General features: G+C 48.3%; 2 protein-coding genes, 1 long non-coding RNA gene and 1 pseudogene across 6 annotated transcripts in view; 2 read left to right on the top strand and 2 right to left on the bottom strand.

The window, feature by feature from the left end:
• Positions 1-1,678, bottom strand: part of LOC148124493 (G protein-coupled receptor family C group 6 member A-like) — a 393,462-nt gene extending 391,784 nt beyond the window's left edge. The window contains exon 1 of the mRNA XM_087914827.1: positions 1,665-1,678. The gene's annotated coding sequence lies outside the window, so the exon portion shown is untranslated. The remainder of the gene's footprint in view (positions 1-1,664) is intronic.
• The window catches only part of LOC148124491 (uncharacterized), a 45,234-nt gene that overhangs the window by 4,480 nt on the left and 20,439 nt on the right, over positions 1-20,315 (top strand). For all 4 annotated transcript variants that reach the window (XR_015739813.1, XR_015739815.1, XR_015739814.1 and 1 more), the window contains exon 2: positions 7,199-7,357. This is a non-coding gene — a long non-coding RNA (uncharacterized LOC148124491). The remainder of the gene's footprint in view (positions 1-7,198; positions 7,358-20,315) is intronic.
• HTR6 (5-hydroxytryptamine receptor 6) lies at positions 275-18,970 on the bottom strand. Its single transcript, XM_026721204.2, has 3 exons — positions 18,173-18,970; positions 2,621-2,779; positions 275-906 (listed from the first exon to the last, which is right to left on the bottom strand). The coding sequence occupies exons 1-3, from the start codon at positions 18,914-18,916 to the stop codon at positions 505-507; spliced, it is 1,305 nt and encodes a 434-aa protein (XP_026576989.2). The 5' UTR covers positions 18,917-18,970; the 3' UTR covers positions 275-504.
• On the top strand, positions 11,719-13,113 carry LOC148124492 (uncharacterized; annotated as a pseudogene).

The raw sequence follows: 20,315 nt of genomic DNA, 5'->3' as shown, positions 1-20,315 counted from the left end.
CAAACTTGAAAGCACGGCAAAACTCACACAGATAAGCCACGACAATACAAGATAAAGTCACGTTTGCTCCCAACAGCCTGCTGCACGCAGCTTGCCTTTTTTTATACACTGTGTTCCCAGCTGCAGCTAATGAAGGGAATCGGGGCCCCTTCCTCCCCCATAAGCCATGCAACCCACTTTGCTCTCTTCTCCGTTCCTCCTTCCCTAGGATGAAGAGGGGGTGGGCCTGGGTCTTCCTCTGAACTCCCTCTCCCTTGTTCTACCTCTCCCCTGCTCTGCCCAGCCGGACTTTGCCCTTCCCCAGTTTCCTCCACAACCAATGGAGCCACACTCCCACTCCCTGTCAGCTGTTCATCCTCCTCCTCTGAGTCAGATTCCAACAGGGACGTGACACATTTGTGGATCTGGAGGTGGACACTTGACTGGTGGGATTGTCTTTCTCCACCACCACCCCACCGCAGGTCAGAAACAACCGCTCAACCTGGAGCCAAGTGGGCCAAGCGGTCAGTCCGAGGGCGTGTTCAGATAGATGAGGTTCAACTTCGGCTCCGTCTGCTCGGCATCAGAAAGGTGAAGGGAGTTGGCCCGCGTGGGTGGGAGGAAGCCCAGGGTCTGGCCACTGTGGTTGTTGACGATGGAATCGGCGGAGTCCGTTTCCCCTGGCAGAGCCAGGGTGTTCCTGAGGGAGACCCCCGGCCGGGGGCCGCTGTTGGAATTCCTGAGGGAGAGCGAGACGCGGCTGGGCCTGCGTTCCCAGGCACGGGGGCAGCACGGCAAGTACTTGGCCATGGCTCTCTTGAAGTCCCGCATGAAGAGCGGGTAGATGATAGGGTTCATGGTGCTGTTGCAGTAGCCCAGCCAGGTCAGGAGGTCGAAAAAATCGGCCGAAATGCAGTTGCAAACCGCCTGGAGAAAGCGAGGAGGAGACGGCCATTTGAGGAGAAGCAAAAGAGAAGAAAGACGCAACAAGAGGGGCTGCCAAAGCTGGCTTGTTGCAAACACAGGTGGTCCTTGACTTATGACTTCAGCTGAGGCCAAAATCTATGCTGCTAAGCGAGAGAGTTATTAAGTGAGCTTTGCTCCGTTTTAGGACCTTCCTTGCCTCAGTTGTTAGCAATAGCAATGCCATTTTTCAGGTTTCCCCAGAAATAAGACCAGGTCTTATATTAATTTTTGCTGCAGAAGATGCCTTAGGGCTTATTTTCCAGTCTTACATGGGTGGAAATACTGTACTAAAATATCTGTCTGGCTGACGATCTTAACTGGGGCTTATTTTGGGGGTACGGCTTATATTATGAGCATCCAGAAAAATCATGCTAGGGCTTATTTTCCGGTTGGGTCTTATTTGGGGGGAAAACACAGTAGACTTATATACCGCTTGACAGTGCTTCACAGCCCTCTCTAAGCAGTTTATAGAGTCAGCCTCTTGCCCCCTATAATCTGGGTCCTCATTTTACACACCTTGGAAGGATGGAAGGCCGAGTCAGCCTTGAGCCTGGTGAGATTCAAACTGCCAAATTGCAAGCAGTCAGCAGAAGCAGCCCTGCAGTACTGCCCTCTAACCATCGCGGCTCTTATACGTGTTAAGTGAATCATTCCAGTTAGTAAAACCGTTGTTAAGTGAATCTGGCTTCCCCTTTGTCAGAAGGTCGCTAAAGGCGAACCCACAGCCCCGGGACACGCTGCCACTGCCATAAGTATGAGTCAGTTGCCAAGCATCTGAACTTTGATCATGTGACCACAAGGACGCCGCAACAGTTGTTAAGTGTGAAAAAGGATGTCACTTTTTTGAGTGCGGTTGTAACTTTGGTCACTTACAACGAACTGTTGTAAGTCAAGGACCACCTGTAAATCTATTAGGGTTTGGAACAGATGAGGACAATCGCTTTCCCGAACTCCTTTTTCTAAAGTTGCATTGCTCAAGAAATAAAAAATAAAACACCCTCATTTTTTTGTGCACCCTTAGTTGGTGCAAAAGACGGGGTGAGGGAAGAGCTTTATGAATAGAAATAATGTGACTTTTGGGATGTGAGTAAAAGGAATAAAAATATCCAGAGCCCCGTGAGAATTCAGACTCGAATCTCCAGGGTCACAAAAAGTGGGAGTCCCAAAGGTGCTTTTTCAGGTTTTCAGGTTTTTCAACTTTCTTTTTTGTTTTTCTTTGAAGAGGTTTCGCTTCTCATCCAAGAAGCTTCTTCTGGAAATCCATTCCAGGGAGGGGGAAAAAATGCAGACTACAGGAACTCAGGTGACCCTGAGGACACACAGGTAAACCTCCAAGTGGCCTCAAGGATGCCAACGACCAGCTGTCTGCAAAGAGCATAAATCCTTCCATTCCCCACTATTCTGTCAGAGCTGAAGAAGCTTCTTGGATGAGAAGCGAAACCTCTTCAAAAGAAAGAAAAAACAAGGACGTTCAGTCACCTCTTGGGGAAAAAAGCACCTTTGGGACAACTGTGACCTGGACAACGGAGAATCTCTACAGACAAGAAGTGGGAGATAATGGCAGCTGAGAGGACCCTCAATTTCCCTTTATGCCACACCCCCACAGGTTCCCTATCCTCCCTCCGCCCCCTTGCAACCTTCCCTCGGGGTAGAATTCACCTCCAAGAGGGCTTACCTGGGCCATGTTGCAGACGAAGAAAGGCAGCCAAGCCACAAAGAACATGCCCAGAAGGATGCCAAGGGTCAGGCTGGCCTTGAGCGCCCGTCGGCTGTGCTTGTTGGCAAACTTCCGGTGGTTACTTGCCCCGCTTCCTTGGCCCTGATCTTGGGAAACCTGCGAAGAGCCCCAAAAGCGGAAAGAAGTCAAGACAGGTTTGGAAAAGGGGTGTGCCCAGACGCCCTACAGTGGGATTCTGCGAAGGGGCTGGCGATGCCAGGGAGATGGCTAGCTACTGAAACCTAGGGGCGGGGGGCAAGGGGGGAACTGGGAAGCAAGGATGCAACTCTCTTAAAGCAGCTGGAAAGGAAACCCGCCCTCCCCAGTAGAAAAGGCTCAGTCCTGGGGGAGTCATTCTGGCTACTCAGCTGCGGGCTTTCCTTGCAAACTCAGGTGGTGGGTTTCTGGCTGGAGGGGACACTGAGCCAGGACCAACCTGGCTTCGGAGCTTAGCACATGGACGGCCAGGATTTTGTGGGGCAGGGGGTTCCTTGCAAAGAAGACCCCCCGTTTAGATAGATATGAGAGAGAGAGAGAGGAGATACAGTAGATAAGACGTGAGAGTAGATAGATGATAAATGATAGAGACAATAGATAAAAGATAAATTGATATACACATGTGAGAGATGACACAGATGATAAATGATAGAGGTGATGATAAAAGCAGGTACATAGATGATATAGAATAGATTATAAATGATAAAAGACATGATAGATAAGACATGTCGATTAGACAGGTAGATGTAAGCTAAATGATAGAGAAAGACATAGATAAAAGACAGGTGTAGATTAGATGGATAGATGATAGGTAGGAAGGAAAGAAAGTGAAGGGATCAAGCAAGCAGGTAGCTTGGCTGGCCTCTTCAAGTTATCTAACCAAAAAATTCATTCTCTCTCCTCTCCCCCATCTCCATACATAATCTATACCTACCTACGTATCTATCCATCTATCAATCAACTGTCTGTGTATCTATACCTACCTACCTACCTGTCTGATCTATCTATCCATCCATCCATCTATTTATAGCTACGTACCTACCCATCTGATCTATCCATGCATCATCTGTGTATCTATAGCTACCTACCTACCTACCTCCCTGATCCATCCATCCATCATCTGTGTATCTATAGCTACCTACCTACCTACCTACCTGATCCATCCATCCATCCGTCTGTCCGTCATCTGTGTATCTATGGCTACCTACCTACCCACCTGATCCATCCATCATCTGTGTATCTATGGCTACCTACCTACCTACCCACCTGATCCATCCATCCATCCATCATCTGTGTATCTATAGCTACCTACCTACCTGCCCATCTGATCTATCCGTCCATCCGTCATCTGTGTATCTATAGCTACCTACCTACCTACCTACCTGCCCATCTGATCTATCTATCCATCCATCATCTGGGTATCTATGGCTACCTACCTACCTGCCCATCTGATCTATCCATCCATCTGTCATCTGGGTATCTATGGCTACCTACCTACCTACCTGATCCATCCATCCGTCCGTCCGTCCGTCATCTGTGTATCTATGGCTACTTACCTACCTACCTACCCACCTGATCCATCCATCCATCCATCCATCCATCCGTCATCTGTGTATCTATGGCTACCTACCTACCCACCTGATCCATCCATCCATCCATCATCTGTGTATCTATAGCTACTTACCTACCTGCCCATCTGATCTATCCATCCATCCGTCATCTGTGTATCTATGGCTACCTACCTACCTACCTACCTGCCCATCTGATCTATCCATCCATCCGTCATCTGGGTATCTATGGCTACCTACCTACCTACCTGATCCATCCGTCCATCCGTCCGTCCGTCATCTGTGTATCTATGGCTACCTACCTACCTACCTACCTGCCCATCTGATCTATCCATCCATCTGTCATCTGGGTATCTATGGCTACCTACCTACCTACCTGATCCATCCATCCGTCCGTCCGTCATCTGTGTATCTATGGCTACTTACCTACCTACCTATCCACCTGATCCATCCATTCATCCATCCATCCATCATCTGTGTATCTATAGCTACCTACCTACCTACCCATCTGATCTATCCATCCATCCGTCATCTGTGTACCTATGGCTACCTACCTACCCACCTGATCCATCCATCCATCATCCCTCTCTCTTTCTCTCGCTCCCTATCTACCTATGTAGAAATATGACTTCACCCCACGGGGGTGGGGGGGCGGTTCTGCCTCCTTTCGTCCAGCCGAGCCAATCTTGTGGCTTCCGGGCGACCTTTGACTCCCCCAAGCCAGGTCAAGTCTGGCCGGCCAGGTGCGTGCCCTGCCCCTCAGGGCCCCACCTGGCACGCTTCAGCCCGGGCGCCCTCGGGCCGGGGAAGAGCCTCAGAGGAGGAGGGGGAGGGCAGGGGCAGGGCGGGGGCAGCGCAGGCCAAGCCGGGACCTCCAAGAGCAGGAAGCCCCTGGAGGGGGTGGAGTTGAGTCCTCTACTCTGCCAGTGGAAACACAATAGGTTTTTTTTTCCCCTTCTACTTTAATTTCTTTATTTTCTTTTTAATGTTGGTAAAATAATGCCAAGCCTTGAAGCGGTTCTGCCAACACATTTTCAGTCCAACCAACATTTCACACAGACACACAAACACACACCCCTAGCAAATTAAATTGGGATCTTCTTTGCACCTTACTGTTAGTGAAATAAACTTGGCTTTATTGAAGATAGCTCACCCCCAAATAATTCTGATTTTTCACATAGCTTTTTATGGTTTCTAAATCTGCCCCCCATCCCCGGGGAATATTAGAATTTATTAGCTTTTTATAACACACACACACACACACACACACACACACACACATAACATACATAACATACACACATAACATACATACACACAGAGACACACACACACATAACATACATAACATACATACACACATAACATACATAACATACATACACACACAGACACACACACATATGTGTGTGTGTGTGTGTATGTTTCCTTAACTTTTCTTAAGTTTTATATCTCTATAGATATAGGTGTGTGTATATATATATATATATATATATATATATATATATACATACATACATATATATATATATATATATATGGTATTCAGCTTTGTTGGGTATTTTCCCACGTCATTATACTTGTGTTTTTAAAGTTGTAGCGATGTTTCAGCAGAATCTCATCTGCCATCATCAGGCTTCTGTATTGTGTTTGTCTGATGATGGCAGATGAGATTCTGCCGAAACATCGCTACAACTTTAAAAACACAAGCATAGTGACGTGGGAAAGTACCCGAACAAAGCTGAATACCATACATATAAATACCCGTGAAAACTTAAGAATAGATATATATATAGATAGATAGATATATAGATATAGATATATAGATATATATTTGCATGCTTTTAATATATGCTGCCTAGAGTCGCATTGTGTGAGACAGGCAGGCATGTATATCTGATAAATAAAACCTTTCCTGAGATTCCTAGGATTTTTCCAAGTTCGTGTATTAAAAATAAACAAGCAGCAGCTTGCTTGTAATTTATTATACTTCTATATATTGCCCTCCAAAAAAGAAATAACTTAGACAATTGCCTCATTAACCCTACTGATAACTTGGAAAATTGAGGTCAGTTTCTCTGTTTGTCTCAAAAAAAGTCGGGAAGGATTCTAAGCCAGAAACCAGCAACTGGTTATTTGCATTGACTAAGGAAGGGAAGTAAGTTTTCTAAAATCCCTGTCTTAGCATTTAAACACAATTACAATTATGTTCCTTTTTCTCCTTCTGCGGGCTAAGGAGTCAATTAGAGGCAATTATTGCCAAATTAAATTGCTTGGTGCTTATGATTCTTTACTACCTTCTCAAATTAGTAGCGATGAAACTGTGGGTCTAATTCTAAAAAAATTACAATTTCTAAAATTCTAAGAAAGGGAGGCATTGTTCCTGACATGCATTTGAATCAGGAATTGCAAGAACTGAATTTAAATGTTGGAGGATTTGAACTATTTCTACCTTTAGTTGCATTTGCATAAAATGTTGCTTAACTTATTATTAATTAAAGAGCAATAGGCTACCATATTAATGGTTGTGCTATTCCTTTTTTAACAGCTCTTCTAATAGATGTTGCCCTATGGTCATCTTGTGATAATTATTTGCAAATTGACAAAGAGTTTGCAGTTAAATATACCTAAAATAATTCCAGTCCTTTTCTAGTTGTCTCTCTCTACATCCCGGTTTATATAATGGCACTGAACCATAGTTTAATCCTTGTTCAATAAGCCCTAGTTAGCTAAACCCACATGTGCTATAAACTGTGGTTTATAAACCACCGTGATTCCAAATGCTAAACCAACAACATTAAGGTTTCATGGAGTAAGACAATTTAACCGTCAAATCTAGGTTCATTAGAGCTTATTTTTGTATAAACAATGAAGGAATTATAGTCCAAATCTTCTGAATTAAGTAGGCAGATTTTTAATTTATTTCTTTAAGCACTGGATAATGGTTGAGAAGTTCCTATTTATTTTTTAGATGATGTACATCTTGGGGGAAAAACACGTTTATGTGGCCTAAAGATTCAGACACCAAACCTGGGGGGAAAAAAAAGAATTTAAAGCTATTGAAAAACATATGAAGCTGCTGGAAAATTTGTCATTGGAAGAGAACATCAAAAGAAACTGCAGAGAAATGGTAAGTTATAATTTATTACCTTGGAAGTATTTACACCTTTTTATTTTAGATGCTCTCAAAAACAATACGTTAGACTACATGATTTATATGTGTGTGTGTGTGTGTGTGTGTATACACACACATATATATACACATACATACATACATACATACATACATACATACATACATAAAAGTGAAATACCACTCATGCATCATCACAAAATCTCCAGAACCCTAAAGACTACACACTTGAAATTTGGCACATGTGTTCCTCTTGGCCTCTAGGTGCTCACTAAGAAAGGATTTTTCGAAATGAGAGATCAGAGCTGTTAGTATTTCCTACATTATTATTAACACGCTCTGGTGCTAAGGAGTTCTACTCCCCCTCCCCACCTGAAAAGAAATCTGTTCCAAATGCAAAACACAAGCAGAGGAGTTTCACTTCCAGTTTCACACCACCAAGCAGCTTTAGTGCAGAACAGTTGAGCTAAGCCACGCCCAGGCTCCTTGCTGTCTCCTTGCTCACACAGCAAAATACCGTTTCAGTTTCCAAACAGCCCTCAACTCTCACACTGGCAGGACGCTAGCCAGATGAATACCGGTGGATGCTGGTAGGCAGAGGCAGATTTTTTTTTTCTGCTTATTTTCCTCCCCCAAAACTAAGCCCGACCACGTAGTTTCGTAGCCAAGCACGGATATCCAGCTAGCAATTGATAAGGGAGATTTTTTGGCAAGTCGGATTCCTTTTCCGGATTTGTGCTGCTGCAGTCTTGGTGTCTTTTCCTTCCTAACAAGCTGCTTGGTGACTAAAACGATATTAGCTAATTAAGTTTCATTTGCTGGGAACATTTGTCTTTCTCTCCCCTTGTTCCCCCCACACACACACAAGGGTGGGCTCAAGAGTCTTTCCCTGCCAAGAGAAAAAATAAGATTATTCATCCAAGCCGGCTCCGGTGGCTCACTCCTTCCAAGGCAAAAAAATCCTGCTGGCACATTTTAATTTCCCACCAGCTTAAGTGCCTATTGAACTCTGCAAAAGAGGCTTAATTAGATTTTATTTTATTTTTTCTCAGAGGGGGGGAAGGTGAACTTGTAAAAGACTCTGTTGAGCTGCCCTCCCCAACAGGGTGCCCAAAGAGCACTGGCCTGGCACCCTTCTAAGCGTGGTCTCTGGAGTGGTTTTTTTTCCTTCTGCCAGGGTTAGGAGAAGGGGTAGAAGGCTGACCACCAACCCTAAGGCATTTCCTGGGGGGGGGGGTCAGTGCAAGGGGGGGGGGGTCTGTGGTGATGCCTGGAGTGGAGGATGGGGCCTGTAGCCAAGCGTGCTTGGAAAGCGCCAAGAAGGGGCTAAAATTCAACCTCCCTTCGTGTAAGTTGGATTCTTGGGAATGGCAGAATCCTTGAGACATGACAAGCCAGTCCTGGGTTCAATTTTGGTATCTTCTGTAGCTGGGTGCAGCTGTGGACGTGAGTTTGAGAATGGTGGACGAGATGCCCTACAAGGCCCCTTCCAACTCTGTTAATCTAATCTAATCTAATCTAATCTAATCTAATCTGCCCCTTCTGGACTGGGCCAGCCCCATTGTCCGCGGAACTCCATTTCATCCAGTGAGAAAGGAAGGGAAACTAATGGCGTGGGGGGAATCTGATAGGCTAATTTTAGAAATGAAAAAGAAGGGGGATTCAGAATATGAACGATACTTGGAACGAGTTTTATCTGTGGCTGCAAAAAAAAGAAGGGAAGGTCGGAACAAAAACAGCTAAGAGGATTGGAAGCAAAATGTAAATATTGTACCAGTAATAGAAATGTTTGACTACATCTTTGGTATGTATGGCAAAGTAATGCCAAAACGGCTGCGCTGTTTTGTATTTATAGTTGTAAACAATAAAAAAATATAAATATAAAATATACAGTATAATATGTATGTATGTATGTATGTATGTATGTATGTATGTATGTATGTTGTATGTTGTGGCCCTGATTCATGAGTCTATGCTGTCAGAGGAAGAAAACCTAGAAGATGATGAGGAGGAACTGGGAATGCCTTCCTCCCCAGGACCTTCCTCCCTGATAATGCCTCAGGTTCCATTGGACAACCGAGAGGAACAGCCTGAGATTAATCAGGAGGAAGGCATATCGGAGCAGCCCCTGACAGGGAGTAAAGAGGAAGAATGTTGGCTCGATCCTAAGCAGCGTTGTAGGGAGAAACGTGAGCAGCAACGTAGGAGGTATGGGAGGGTCAGAGAGTGAGCTGAGTCATTGAGCCACACCTCACAGGGGATAAAAGTGGGTGTGTTGTCGGCTGGAACTTTGTACAGGACAAAGTTTAACCTTACTTCAGATTTTCTTCCTGAATGACTATTTGTGTGGACTGCCTTGTGATTTTCTGTGAGTAAAACTTTATCAGTTTGGACTTGACAGGCAGGACATGTGGGAATGCCAAGAATATTATCAGTTCCAAAGAATTAACTCTGTGAAGTCCGAGCCAGCTTGCCTGCCTGTGTTGGTGTGAGTTTGTACGCTTTCATATTTTGGGAAAGAGGAAAGGCGAGACAGAACATTTTTGTCCCGTACCTAACTTAAACCATCTTTTACCTAAGATGGACCAGCAACAGCAGTTTCAACAACAGCTGCAAGATGAAAATCAAACTCTGCAACAGCAAGTGGCTCAATTAACAGCCCAACTTGCTTTGCTGCAGGCTCATGCAGCTCCTCCTCCCCCTCCCCGTCGGAAATGCCCGGCTGTGTGTCTGGCTGTGCCAGATAAGTTTTCTGGGCAGCCTGAGATGGGACAGTGCCAGTTATTTATGGCTATGAGGCCAGAGGATTTACCAGATGACCAGGCTCGGGTGGGGTTTGTGATAAGCCTCCTTTCTGGCTCGGCTGCCAAATGGGCCACACCTTTGTTGCTCAAGAAGAGCCTGTTATTAACTAATTACTAGGGTTTTTGGCAACACATGTGCCACATGTATGAAGACCCCATACGAGCGCAGACGGCAGCCAGGCGTGTTAAGGACCTTCACCAAGGGAGGTGCCCCCTGCAAGAGTTTATTTCTGAATTTCGGCTTTTGTGCCTGGACTCCAACTGGAATGATGCTGTGTTAATGGACGCCTTCCAGGATGGCCTGTCAGATGAACTGCAGGATGAGTTAGTTCAAGTGGAAGCGGCCCCGTCCCTCGACGCTCTGGTGGTGCAATGCTTGCGCATCGACGCACATCTCCAACAGCGAAAGAACCATCGCACCGTCCAGGAGCAGCCATCTGCATTGGTACCGCAGCACCCTGTGCTAACAATGCCCTGGGTCACCCAACGTGTTGTGGCAATGGCCGAGAAGCCAATGGAGTTAGGAGCGGTCAGACCTCGCCTGACGGCTCAGGAGCGAATGCGGAGATGCCAAGGGGTTTTTTGCTTGTATTGTGGGGGGGCAGGACATTTCGCTATTTCTTGTCTCTAAAATGAAGTGGGGTGCTCAAGCCTGTGCCTGAATCGCAGCATGATCAGTCAGGAAACGGGGCAGGCCCAACCTGGGGGAAACCCTAGGCCGGGCACCTATCAAACACCCACCTGAATTAGCGGAGGTTGACTCTGGGCCCCCTCGGCATCTGATTTTGGACACTCGGGTTTTCTTGGCTAACCAATTGGAAGGGATTCCAATGAATGCGCTGATGGACTCAGGGGCCATGACTAACTTTATGGACCAGGCCTTTGCGGCCCATTTTGATGTCCCCTTGGTTCCGGTAGAACCTCCGATGAGGGTCGAGACTATTGATGGGCGGGAACTTATTGCAGGACCCATTAAATTTTCCCCCCAGCCTTTGCGCTTAGTCATTGGAACACATGAGGAGACGATCCACTTTTATGTCACTGCAGACCTCCATTTCCCATTAGACCTCAGCATGGCTTGGCTTAGGATTCATGATCCTCAGGTGGCATGGTCGCGGAATGCCATTTCTTTTCTGAGTCTGCAGTGTGTGGACCACCTTTGCCACACCTGTGCTGGCCAGGTCATCACCGCCTCTGCTGTCTCCATACCTCCTGAACTGATAGACTTCACAGATGTGTTCAGTGAGAAGGAGGCAGACTGGTTACCCCTGCATCGGCCCTATGATTTCCCAGTGGACCTTCTGCCCAATGTACCACTGCCAAAGGGACGTTTGCACACCATGTCCGAGCCCGAGCTGCCCGCACTACAGGACTTTTTGGACAAAAACTTGGCTCGAGGGTTCATCCGGCCTTTGTTGTCCCCCCTCTCAGCCCCAGTCCTCTTTGTCAAGAAGACGGGAGACTTACGTTTGTGCTGTGATTACCGTCGACTAAACGCAATCATTGCTGCTCATTCCGGAGTTGTTGGAGAGGTTGTGGGAGGCCACTATCTTCACCAAGCTCAATCTTCGGGGGCCTACAACCTGGTGCAGATGCGAGAGGGGGACGAATGGAAGACGGCATTTGGCACCCGATACGGCCATTTTGAGTACACTGTGATGCCGTTTGGGTTGACCAATGCCCCCATAGTCTTCCAGCACTTGATGAATGATGTGTTTCGGGATATGTTAGATCGGTTCGTGGTGGCGTACCTGGAGGATATTCTGATCTTTTCCGGGTCCAGGGACAGCCAGCTTCAACACGTTCATCTGATCTTGCAATGCCTTTGGGAGCACCAACTTTATGTGAAGCTGGAGAAATGTCTCTTCTTCCAGACTTCCATAGAGTTCCTTGGGCACATCATCTCTCCTGAAGGCATCGCCATGGACCTGTGCAAGGTGGAGGCCTTATGTAGTTGGAAATCCCCTCGTGGCATGAAGGATGTTCAACACCTATTGGGGTTCGCTAATTATTACCGGATCTTCATACCGGGTTTTGCCAAGCTGACAGGTCCAATAACCCAGCTCCTTCAAAAGAAGGTCCCGTTCCAGTGCCCCCCCCCCCCGCAGCAACAGGCTTTTGCAGCCCTCAAGAATGCCTTCATCGCAAGACCCATCCTGAGGCACCCTGATCTGCATCATCCTTTTGTGGTGGAGACGGACGCATCCAACGTGGCTATTGGGGCAGTGCTGTTGAAAGCCCCGGTGGATAGTCCCACTCTTTTTCCCTGCGCTTATTATTCCCGAAGACTCACTCCTTCCGAACGCAACTACGCCATCTGGGAAAAAGAGTTACTGGCTATCAAGGCTGCGTTTGAGGCTTGGCGACATCATCTCGAGGGGGCCCGACACAAGGTGGAGGTCCGGACGGACCATCAGAATTTAGAACACTTGTCAACGGCAAGAAAGTTGAACCAGCAGCAGATCTGGTGGTTGTTGTTTTTTGCCCGGTTCAACTTTTTTGTGACCTATATCCCCAGTGGTCACAATCAGAGGGCAGATGCCCTGTCCCGCAAACCTGAGTATCTTTACTCCGAGGATCCCCTCCCTCTGCGGACAGTGCTGCCAGCAGAATCCTTGGCCACAGTCCAGGAACCGGTGGACTTGCGGACTCAGGTGCGAGAGGCGCAGCACCTAGACATTTGGTCGCAGCAGAGGATGGGAGAGATTGGACCCGAATCCCCATGGACTTTGGAGGAGGGTTTACTCAAGCATCGGGGCCAGTTGTACTTACCCACGGGGTCTCTTCGAGCCCTTATTATGACTCAGTGTCACAACAACCCTGCAGCCAGCCATTTTGATTTTTTTAAGACTCTCCATCTTGTAATGCAGACTTTTTGGTGGCCTCGAGTACGGCGTGATGTCCACGCCTGTGTCACGTCCTGTGTACCATGCAGGCAAGCGAAAACCGCAACGGGTGCGCCTCCTGGTCTGCTCCAACCTCTGCCGACTCCAGAAAGACCATGGGGAGCGATTTCCATGGACTTCTTGACTCATTTACCACTGTCCTCTGGATTTACAACTGTGCTGGTGGTGGTCGACATATTGACAAAAATGGCCCATTTCATTCCGTGTCATAAATTGCCAACGGCCCGTACAACTGCCCGTTTGTTCTTGTTTTTTGTCTCCATGGTTTGCCAGACCAGGGTAGTTTCTGATCGCAGTGTACAATTTACAGCCCAATTTTGGAAAAGCCTGATGACCGCATTATAGGTGCAGGTGTGCTTGTCATCGGCGCACCATCCAGAGACTGATGGGGGGACGGAGAAGGTCATTGGCATTCTCGAGCAATACTTGCGTTGTTTTGTAAACCAACGGCAGAACAATTGGGCTGATTATCTCCCCCTGGTGGAGTTTGCATTCAACAACTGCCAGCACACCTCCACCCAAATGACACCATTTTATGCTAATGTGGGGTACCATCCGCAGTTCTTCCCTTTGACACTATTAGATTCCCCTGTTACTGAGACCCGAGAATTCCTTTCGGAACTTCACTCAGTTCAGTAGTTAGTTCGGCAGCAACTGATACAGGCCAAGGAAGATTACAAGTGGTGCGCAGATCGCTCTCGACGGGCAACGCCTCCACTGGCTGTAGGAGACCGTGTGTGGTTATCCACAAAACATCTTCAGGTCGACTGCCCGATAAAGAAGCTGGACCATCAGTTCACCAGCCTATTTCCCATCGAGGCGGTCATCAACCCCGTAGCCTATTGACTGACTCTACCACGCTCCATGCGAATTCATCCAGTCTTCCACTGTCTTCCTTTCCAGTCTTCCTTTTGGTCCCTGACGCCCCTTCGTGTTATCTCCGATGTCCTACAGCCGTTGATCTACCAACTGTGCCCGGGGAAGATGGCGTAGTAGAAGGCAAGGTGGCCAGCATTAGGGATTCCCGCTGGCTGAAAGGGCGGTCCCAGTATTTGACCGAGAGGCAGGGGGATGGGCCAGAGGCCCTCTCCTGGGTTGATGCTTCCACAATCCACACCCCGGACCTTATACGGATGTTCCATGACCATTTCCCCTCGCGACCACATCCTGACCATCAGACTCGGGGGAAGAGCCCTGCGGTGGAGGATAGTGTTGTGGCCCTGATTCGTGAGTCTATGCTGTCAGAAGAAGAAGACCTGGAAGATGAGGAGGAGGAACTGGGAATGCCTTCCTCCCCAGGACCTTCCTCCCTGATAATGCCTCAGGTTCCATCAGACAACTGAGAGGAACAGCCTGAGATTAATCAGGAGGAAGGCATATCGGAGCAGCCCCTGACAGGGAGTCAAGAGGAAGAACGTTGGCTCGATCCTAGGCAGCATCGTAAGGAGAAACGTGCGCAGCAACGCAGGAGGCGTGGGGGGGTCAGAGAGTGAGCTGAGTCATTGAGCCACACCCCACAGGGGATAAAAGTGGGTGTGTTTTCTCCTGAAACTTTGTACGGGACAAAGTTTAACCTTACTTCAGATTTTCTTCTTGAGTGACTATTTTTGTGGACTGCCTTGTGATTTTCTGTGAGCAAAACTTTATCAGTTTGGACTTGCCAGGCAGGACATGCTAAGAATATTATCAGTTCCAAAGAATTAACTCTTTGGAAAAGAGTAAGAATTAAGAATTCTTACAAAGAATTAAGAAGAACAAAGAATTAAGTCCGAGCCAGCTTGTCTGCCTGTGTTGGTGTGAGTTTGTCGAGACAGAACATATATATATAAACAAAAAGAAAGAAACCGTTAGAGTATTTATAAGAAGGGTTAAATTACTAACCGTAGCTGCATTGCCCATGCAAATAAAACTAACTACAGAGGAAGGGGGGAATTTTTTTTTGCAGGTAACGGACACTTTTCCTTGGTGGGTTTTCCACCCTAGATGCTTCTCTTGCACCGTCTCCCCACCCCCTATGACAGGCAGGTAGACTGGCCTTGAAGGAGAGGCTCTGCACCCAACGAGGACCCAAACTCAGCTCTTGTTTAGCTTTAATTCCTTGGCTGCATCGGGAAAGCAATTAAGAGTCACTCTGTGCTTCCACCCTAGCTGAGCAGTTGCTCCCTGCCTACTCACACATGGTACAAGGTGGTGGGTGGATTACTGGGGGGGGGGGGTGGAGAGGAAAACAGGGCTGGCACTGATATTTGCCCCCCCCCCACACACCTTCTTCCAAGGAACAGTTCCATCTCCACCTCTGCTCCTGTTATTTTGAGAATTGCAGATATTTTGCAGAGGACGAGAGAGTGAAAGAGGGCCAGATAAGAGGTCGTCTTTCAAGTCAGCCCTTTCCCCAAACTCTGGAATTAGACGCCTTTTAAATATGGATTTGCAGCTGCAAAGATCTGGGGCCAGGTCGGAGCCCTTCTGGTAGCCGAGGAGGAGGGAAAAAACGCAGGGACTAAGCAGGTGTTCTGTTGTTTCCTCAAAGCTTTAGCAGCTCTGTGATTATTAGCGAAATAGAACTTCCCTGGACAGGGGAAGGCTACCTTAAAGGCCAGGATTTTGGAAATTTCAATTCCATTTTGGGAGGCGTGAGCCTGATAGCGTGGTCTCGGCGGCTGAGCTTGTCGTCTTCAGATAAGAAAAATACAAGTCCAGAAAGAAACTGGATTTTATTCCAGATATCAATGGACAAGTGTCACTCAATCTCCCATCTACTGAGTCTGAGGCCAAATTTCCCACATCGCAGTGCTGCCCTCTGGTGGCCACCCAGAGATTTGCACTTCTATTTTAAAGAAAGGATATAAAACTGCTTTTTGCATTTCCAAGAATGAGAATGCAATGAAGTTATAGCCGACATCTTGTCTGCAGGCTGGGTGTTTTCCCAGAGGAAACATCTGATTTTTAGAAACTAGGGTCCATGGCTTGCCTTCTCCCTAATCTTTCCCACCAAACTTGGTGGTGCTCTTGGCCAGCTTCTTCCAGAACAGATGCAAACCTCTTTCTTTCTTTCTTTAGCACACCTGAGATGTGCTTAATTTTTGCAGGGGGCCACAGCTGGCAGCCTCCACACCCAGGTTGGGAAGACGCTGATCGCTCTGTGTCTTTAGCATCAGAGGGTGGGCTGGGCCTGTCTTTAAATGGAGGCTTTTAAATCAGATTAAGTTGGAAGGGACCTTGGAGGTCATCTAGTCCAAACGCCACCAAACTGTTCTATCAGGAGACTCTACACCATTCCTGACAGATGACAATCCAATCTCTTCTTGAAAGCCTCCAGGGATGAAGCTCCCACAACTTCCAAAGGCAACTTCTGTTCCACGGGTTGGTTGCTCTCACTGTCAGAAAGTTTCTCCTTATTCCCAGGTTGTTCAGATTCCATCCATTATTCCTTGTCTGGCCTTCAGGGACCTTGGAAAATAGCTTGACCCCTTCCTTTTTGTGGCAGCCCCTCAAATATTGGAATATTGCTATAATTACTCCCTTGGTCCTTCTCTTCCCTAGACTAACCAGGCCTGGTTCCTGCAACCGTTCTTCATGTGTTTTAGCCTCCAGTCCCCTCATCATCCTGCTTGCTCTTCTCTGCACTCGTTCCAGAGTCTCGACACGAAGCAGAGACTGGTTACAGGGAGCCTCCCACTCTCTGATGCATTGCATTGCATTAATAGAAGGGGAAAGTCATCCCCAGAACATGGACTCACACAGAATCCAGCAGCTTTCTACGGATGCAGTAAAAAGTGGTTGCCCAAACTGTTGAACTTGGGAAGAAAACAACCGTTTTCCAAATTAATACAACCCCGCCCCCGCTTTAAGAAAAGTTTTCATTTGCAACCTTTGTTAAAGTTGCACGAACATTTCATTTTTAATTTCCCTCCTTTTTTTGTCCAATGCATGAGAAACTGCTTTTGGGTGTCTGTTTTTCTTAAAACGAGGAGAAAACCTTGATTAAATGCTCATTTAATCGGACTTGGGTGTCTTGGTTACAGTGTGCCCTTTGAGCAGCTTGCTCTGCTAAAAATCCAAAATGCACCATTAGAGAAATTTGAAAGCTCGCTGAAAACAGGGCAGAGAAACACACACACGCACACCTATTGGGTAGCTGGGAGAAAAACCTTTTTGGAGGCTGAGGGACAGACACGGGCCCAGAGTTCATCTAATTTTCAGATGGATGCAGTGCTAAACGGTATCCATGTCAAGCAAGTGAAGGAAGATTTGGGACATATTGCTATCTCTCTGAGCATGCGCAGAGTTAAATCATCCCTCTGGAGCAGTGGTCACCAACCAGAGGGCCGGGGACCACTGGTGGTCCGTGAGAAAATTTTGGTGGTCCGCAGAGAAGTGTCACCCCCCCAAAGCAATTAATCCAGGCTGCGTGGGAACACAAGGCTGCACCGCCCACATGGCCCGCAGGAACACAAGGCTTGCGTCACTTGCATTGTGAACAACAGGAGGTAATGAGGGGAGGGGGAAAGGGGGGAGGGGAAACTTGCCCCACTCGCCCCATGCACCTGGCCTGGCCACCGGGCTGCTTCTTTCCGCTTCTTTCTTCTTCTGCTTTTGGCTGCACGCAAGGAAAGCAGCCAAAGTCTTTCTTTCTCTCCCCCAAACTCCAACAGAAATGAGTCTTTGGGACCCTGCAAGGCCTCCTGCTCCAAGAGGCTGCGCCAGAAGAGACTCATTTCTGGCGGAGTTTGGGGGAGAGAAAGAAAGACTTCTGCGGCTTCTGCTGTTTTCCTTGCATGAATCCAAAAGTCTCTCCCCACCCCCACCCCTGAGAACAGAGCTGGAGATGGTATCCTGCGATCCCAAATAAAGAACAATTGATCAGTAGGAAAATGGGGTGGGGAATTTTCCTGCAGACTCTTTTGGGGGGGATTTTCCCAGGGTTTCTGGTCTGTGGGATTTAAAATGAGTTTGGTGGTCCCTGAGGTCCAAAAAGTTGGCGACCCCTGCTCTGGAGCAATCACAGGGTGTGTAAATTCCCCAGGACAAAGGTCATCATGACAGCATCGCATTTCCCCTCCCGGGAATCAACACCGTTCTAGAACCGCTGCTGGGTTTACCTGCTGAGTTTGTTCGCTGAGGGGCTTGTTGTTGGTGAGAGACGCCACTTGGAGGGCCTGTTTCCGCGCAGCCAGCAGGATCCGACAGTAGGTGAACAAGATGGCCACCGAGGGGAGGAAGAAGGTCAGGCCGGAGGCAATGAGGGCGTAAGGCAAGCTGACCAGCAGGCGGCACTGCTCCCCTTCCGGCTGCAGGGTGGCGTTGAGCGGACGGCGGTCGAACTCCATCTTGTGCCAGCCCATCTTGATGGGCAGGAAAGACACCAAGGCAGCCAGTGTCCAGGTGGCCAGAATGAGCCAGAAGGCCCGGCCGGAGGTCATCCTCAGCTTGTACTTGAGCGGGGAGATGATGAGCAGGTAGCGGTCCAGGCTGATGACGCACAGGTTGAGGATGGAGGCGCTGGTGCACATGACGTCGAAGGAGAACCAGACAGAGCAGAAGGCGCCGTCCAGCACCCAGCGCCCATAGAGCTGGTTCAGCATGGCCGGCGGCATGACCACCAGGCCCACCATCAGGTCGGAGAGGAAGAGGGAGACCAGGAAGAAGTTGGACGTGTTACGCAGGAAGCGCTGGCTGAAGATGAGGAGGATGAGGGTGACGTTGCCCACCATGGTCAGGAGGATGACGAAGCAGAGGAACGCGGCTGTCCAGGCACTGCCACGCAGCCCGGGCACCTGCCCGATCAGGCTGGCATTGAGGCTGCGCAGCTGACCATCCATGGGCGGGAGTGCCACCCTTGGCATAGGGAAGACTGGACGGCAGGCTAAGTGGTCGCTCTCTCTCTCTCTCTCTCTCTCTTTCACCTCTCTTTTTCTTTCTCTTTTTTCTCCTACTCCTTTTCTCTCTTTCTTTTTCTCTTTTCTCTCTTTCTCTCTCTTCTCTCTCTCTTTTTCTTCTCTCTTTCACACTCTTTTTTTCTCTCTCGCTCTTTCTCACTTTTTCTTTCTCTCTCTCCCCTCTCTCCCCCTTTCTCTCCCCCTCTCACGCACTTTCTCTCATTCTCTCTCTCTCTTCCTCTCTCTCTCTTTCTTTCTCTTGCTCTTTTCTCTCTCTCCCCTCTCTCTCTTTCTCTCTCTCCCCTTTCTCTCCCCCTCTCACTCACTCTCTCTCATTCTCTCTCTCTTTCTCTTCCTCTCTTTTTCTCTTTCTCTCGCTTTTCTCTCTCTCCCCTCTTTCTCTCTTCTCTCTCCCCCCTTTCTCTCCCCCTCTCACTCACTCTCTCTCATTCTCTCTCTCTTTCTCTTCCTCTCTCTCTTTCTCTGCTTTTCTCTCTCTCCCCTCTTTCTTTCTTTCTCTCCCCCTCTCACCTCTCTCATTCTCTCTCTCTTTCTCTTTCTTTTCTTTTTCTCTTTCTTTCTCTCTCTCACACACTCTCTTTCTCTCGCTTTTTCTTTCTCTCACTCTTTTTCTTTCTCTCTTTCTCTCTCTTTCAATCCTTTTTTCTCTCTCTCTCTCTCTCCTACCCCCCTCTTTCTCTTACTCTCGCTCTTCCTTGCTAGGAATCTGGGGATCCCCCTCCCCGCACTCTTCAGTCGTTGGAGGATCCCTGCCGGCTGCCCTGACCCTCCTCCTGGCCGGCTGGCAGCCCTTCCGCATCCCCTACCTGTAGAGTAGTCAGGTTCTCTTGAAGGGGGTTTAAAAAACGAGGAGAAAGCAAAGCAGCCGCCGTGAGCCTCCTCTGCCTGCCCCGCTTGCCTTGCCAGGCTGGCGGACGGTTGGCGTCGCCAGCGCCTCTCCCCTTCCCGTTCTGGAGGAGCACCGAGAGCTCCCTGGAGACGCAGAGCAGGGATCTTTCTCGGTTGGCGGTGGAGAGCCAAGCAGCTGGCGTGCTGGCGAAGGAAGGAGAGTCAATCTGGACCTTTCAGCTGACTGCCGCTCCCTCTTTCTCTTGGGAACAGTTTGGGAGGGCGAAAACGCTGGGGGTGGGTGGGTGGGTGGAGGCTGGGAATGCTCTGGAGGAGTCAAATTGGGGTCGTTCAGGAAGGCCAGCTGGGGAGTGGGGGCAAAGGGATCTGGAGAGCAGGGAGCGCGCCAGGCAAATCACGGGAACAAAAATTAAAAAGTAAGAAATAGCGGGGGCTAGGTCAGGCTTTTTATTAGATCCTTGGGGTGCCAACATCTCCCAGGCCACCTCAAGTGGAC

Source organism: Pseudonaja textilis, chromosome 18 (assembly GCF_049901715.1).
Source record: "Pseudonaja textilis isolate UNSWEBS1 chromosome 18, rPseTex1.2, whole genome shotgun sequence".
In the NCBI taxonomy this organism is placed as follows: Eukaryota; Metazoa; Chordata; class Lepidosauria; order Squamata; family Elapidae; genus Pseudonaja; species Pseudonaja textilis.
This window is presented reverse-complemented; position numbering and strand designations above follow the sequence as displayed.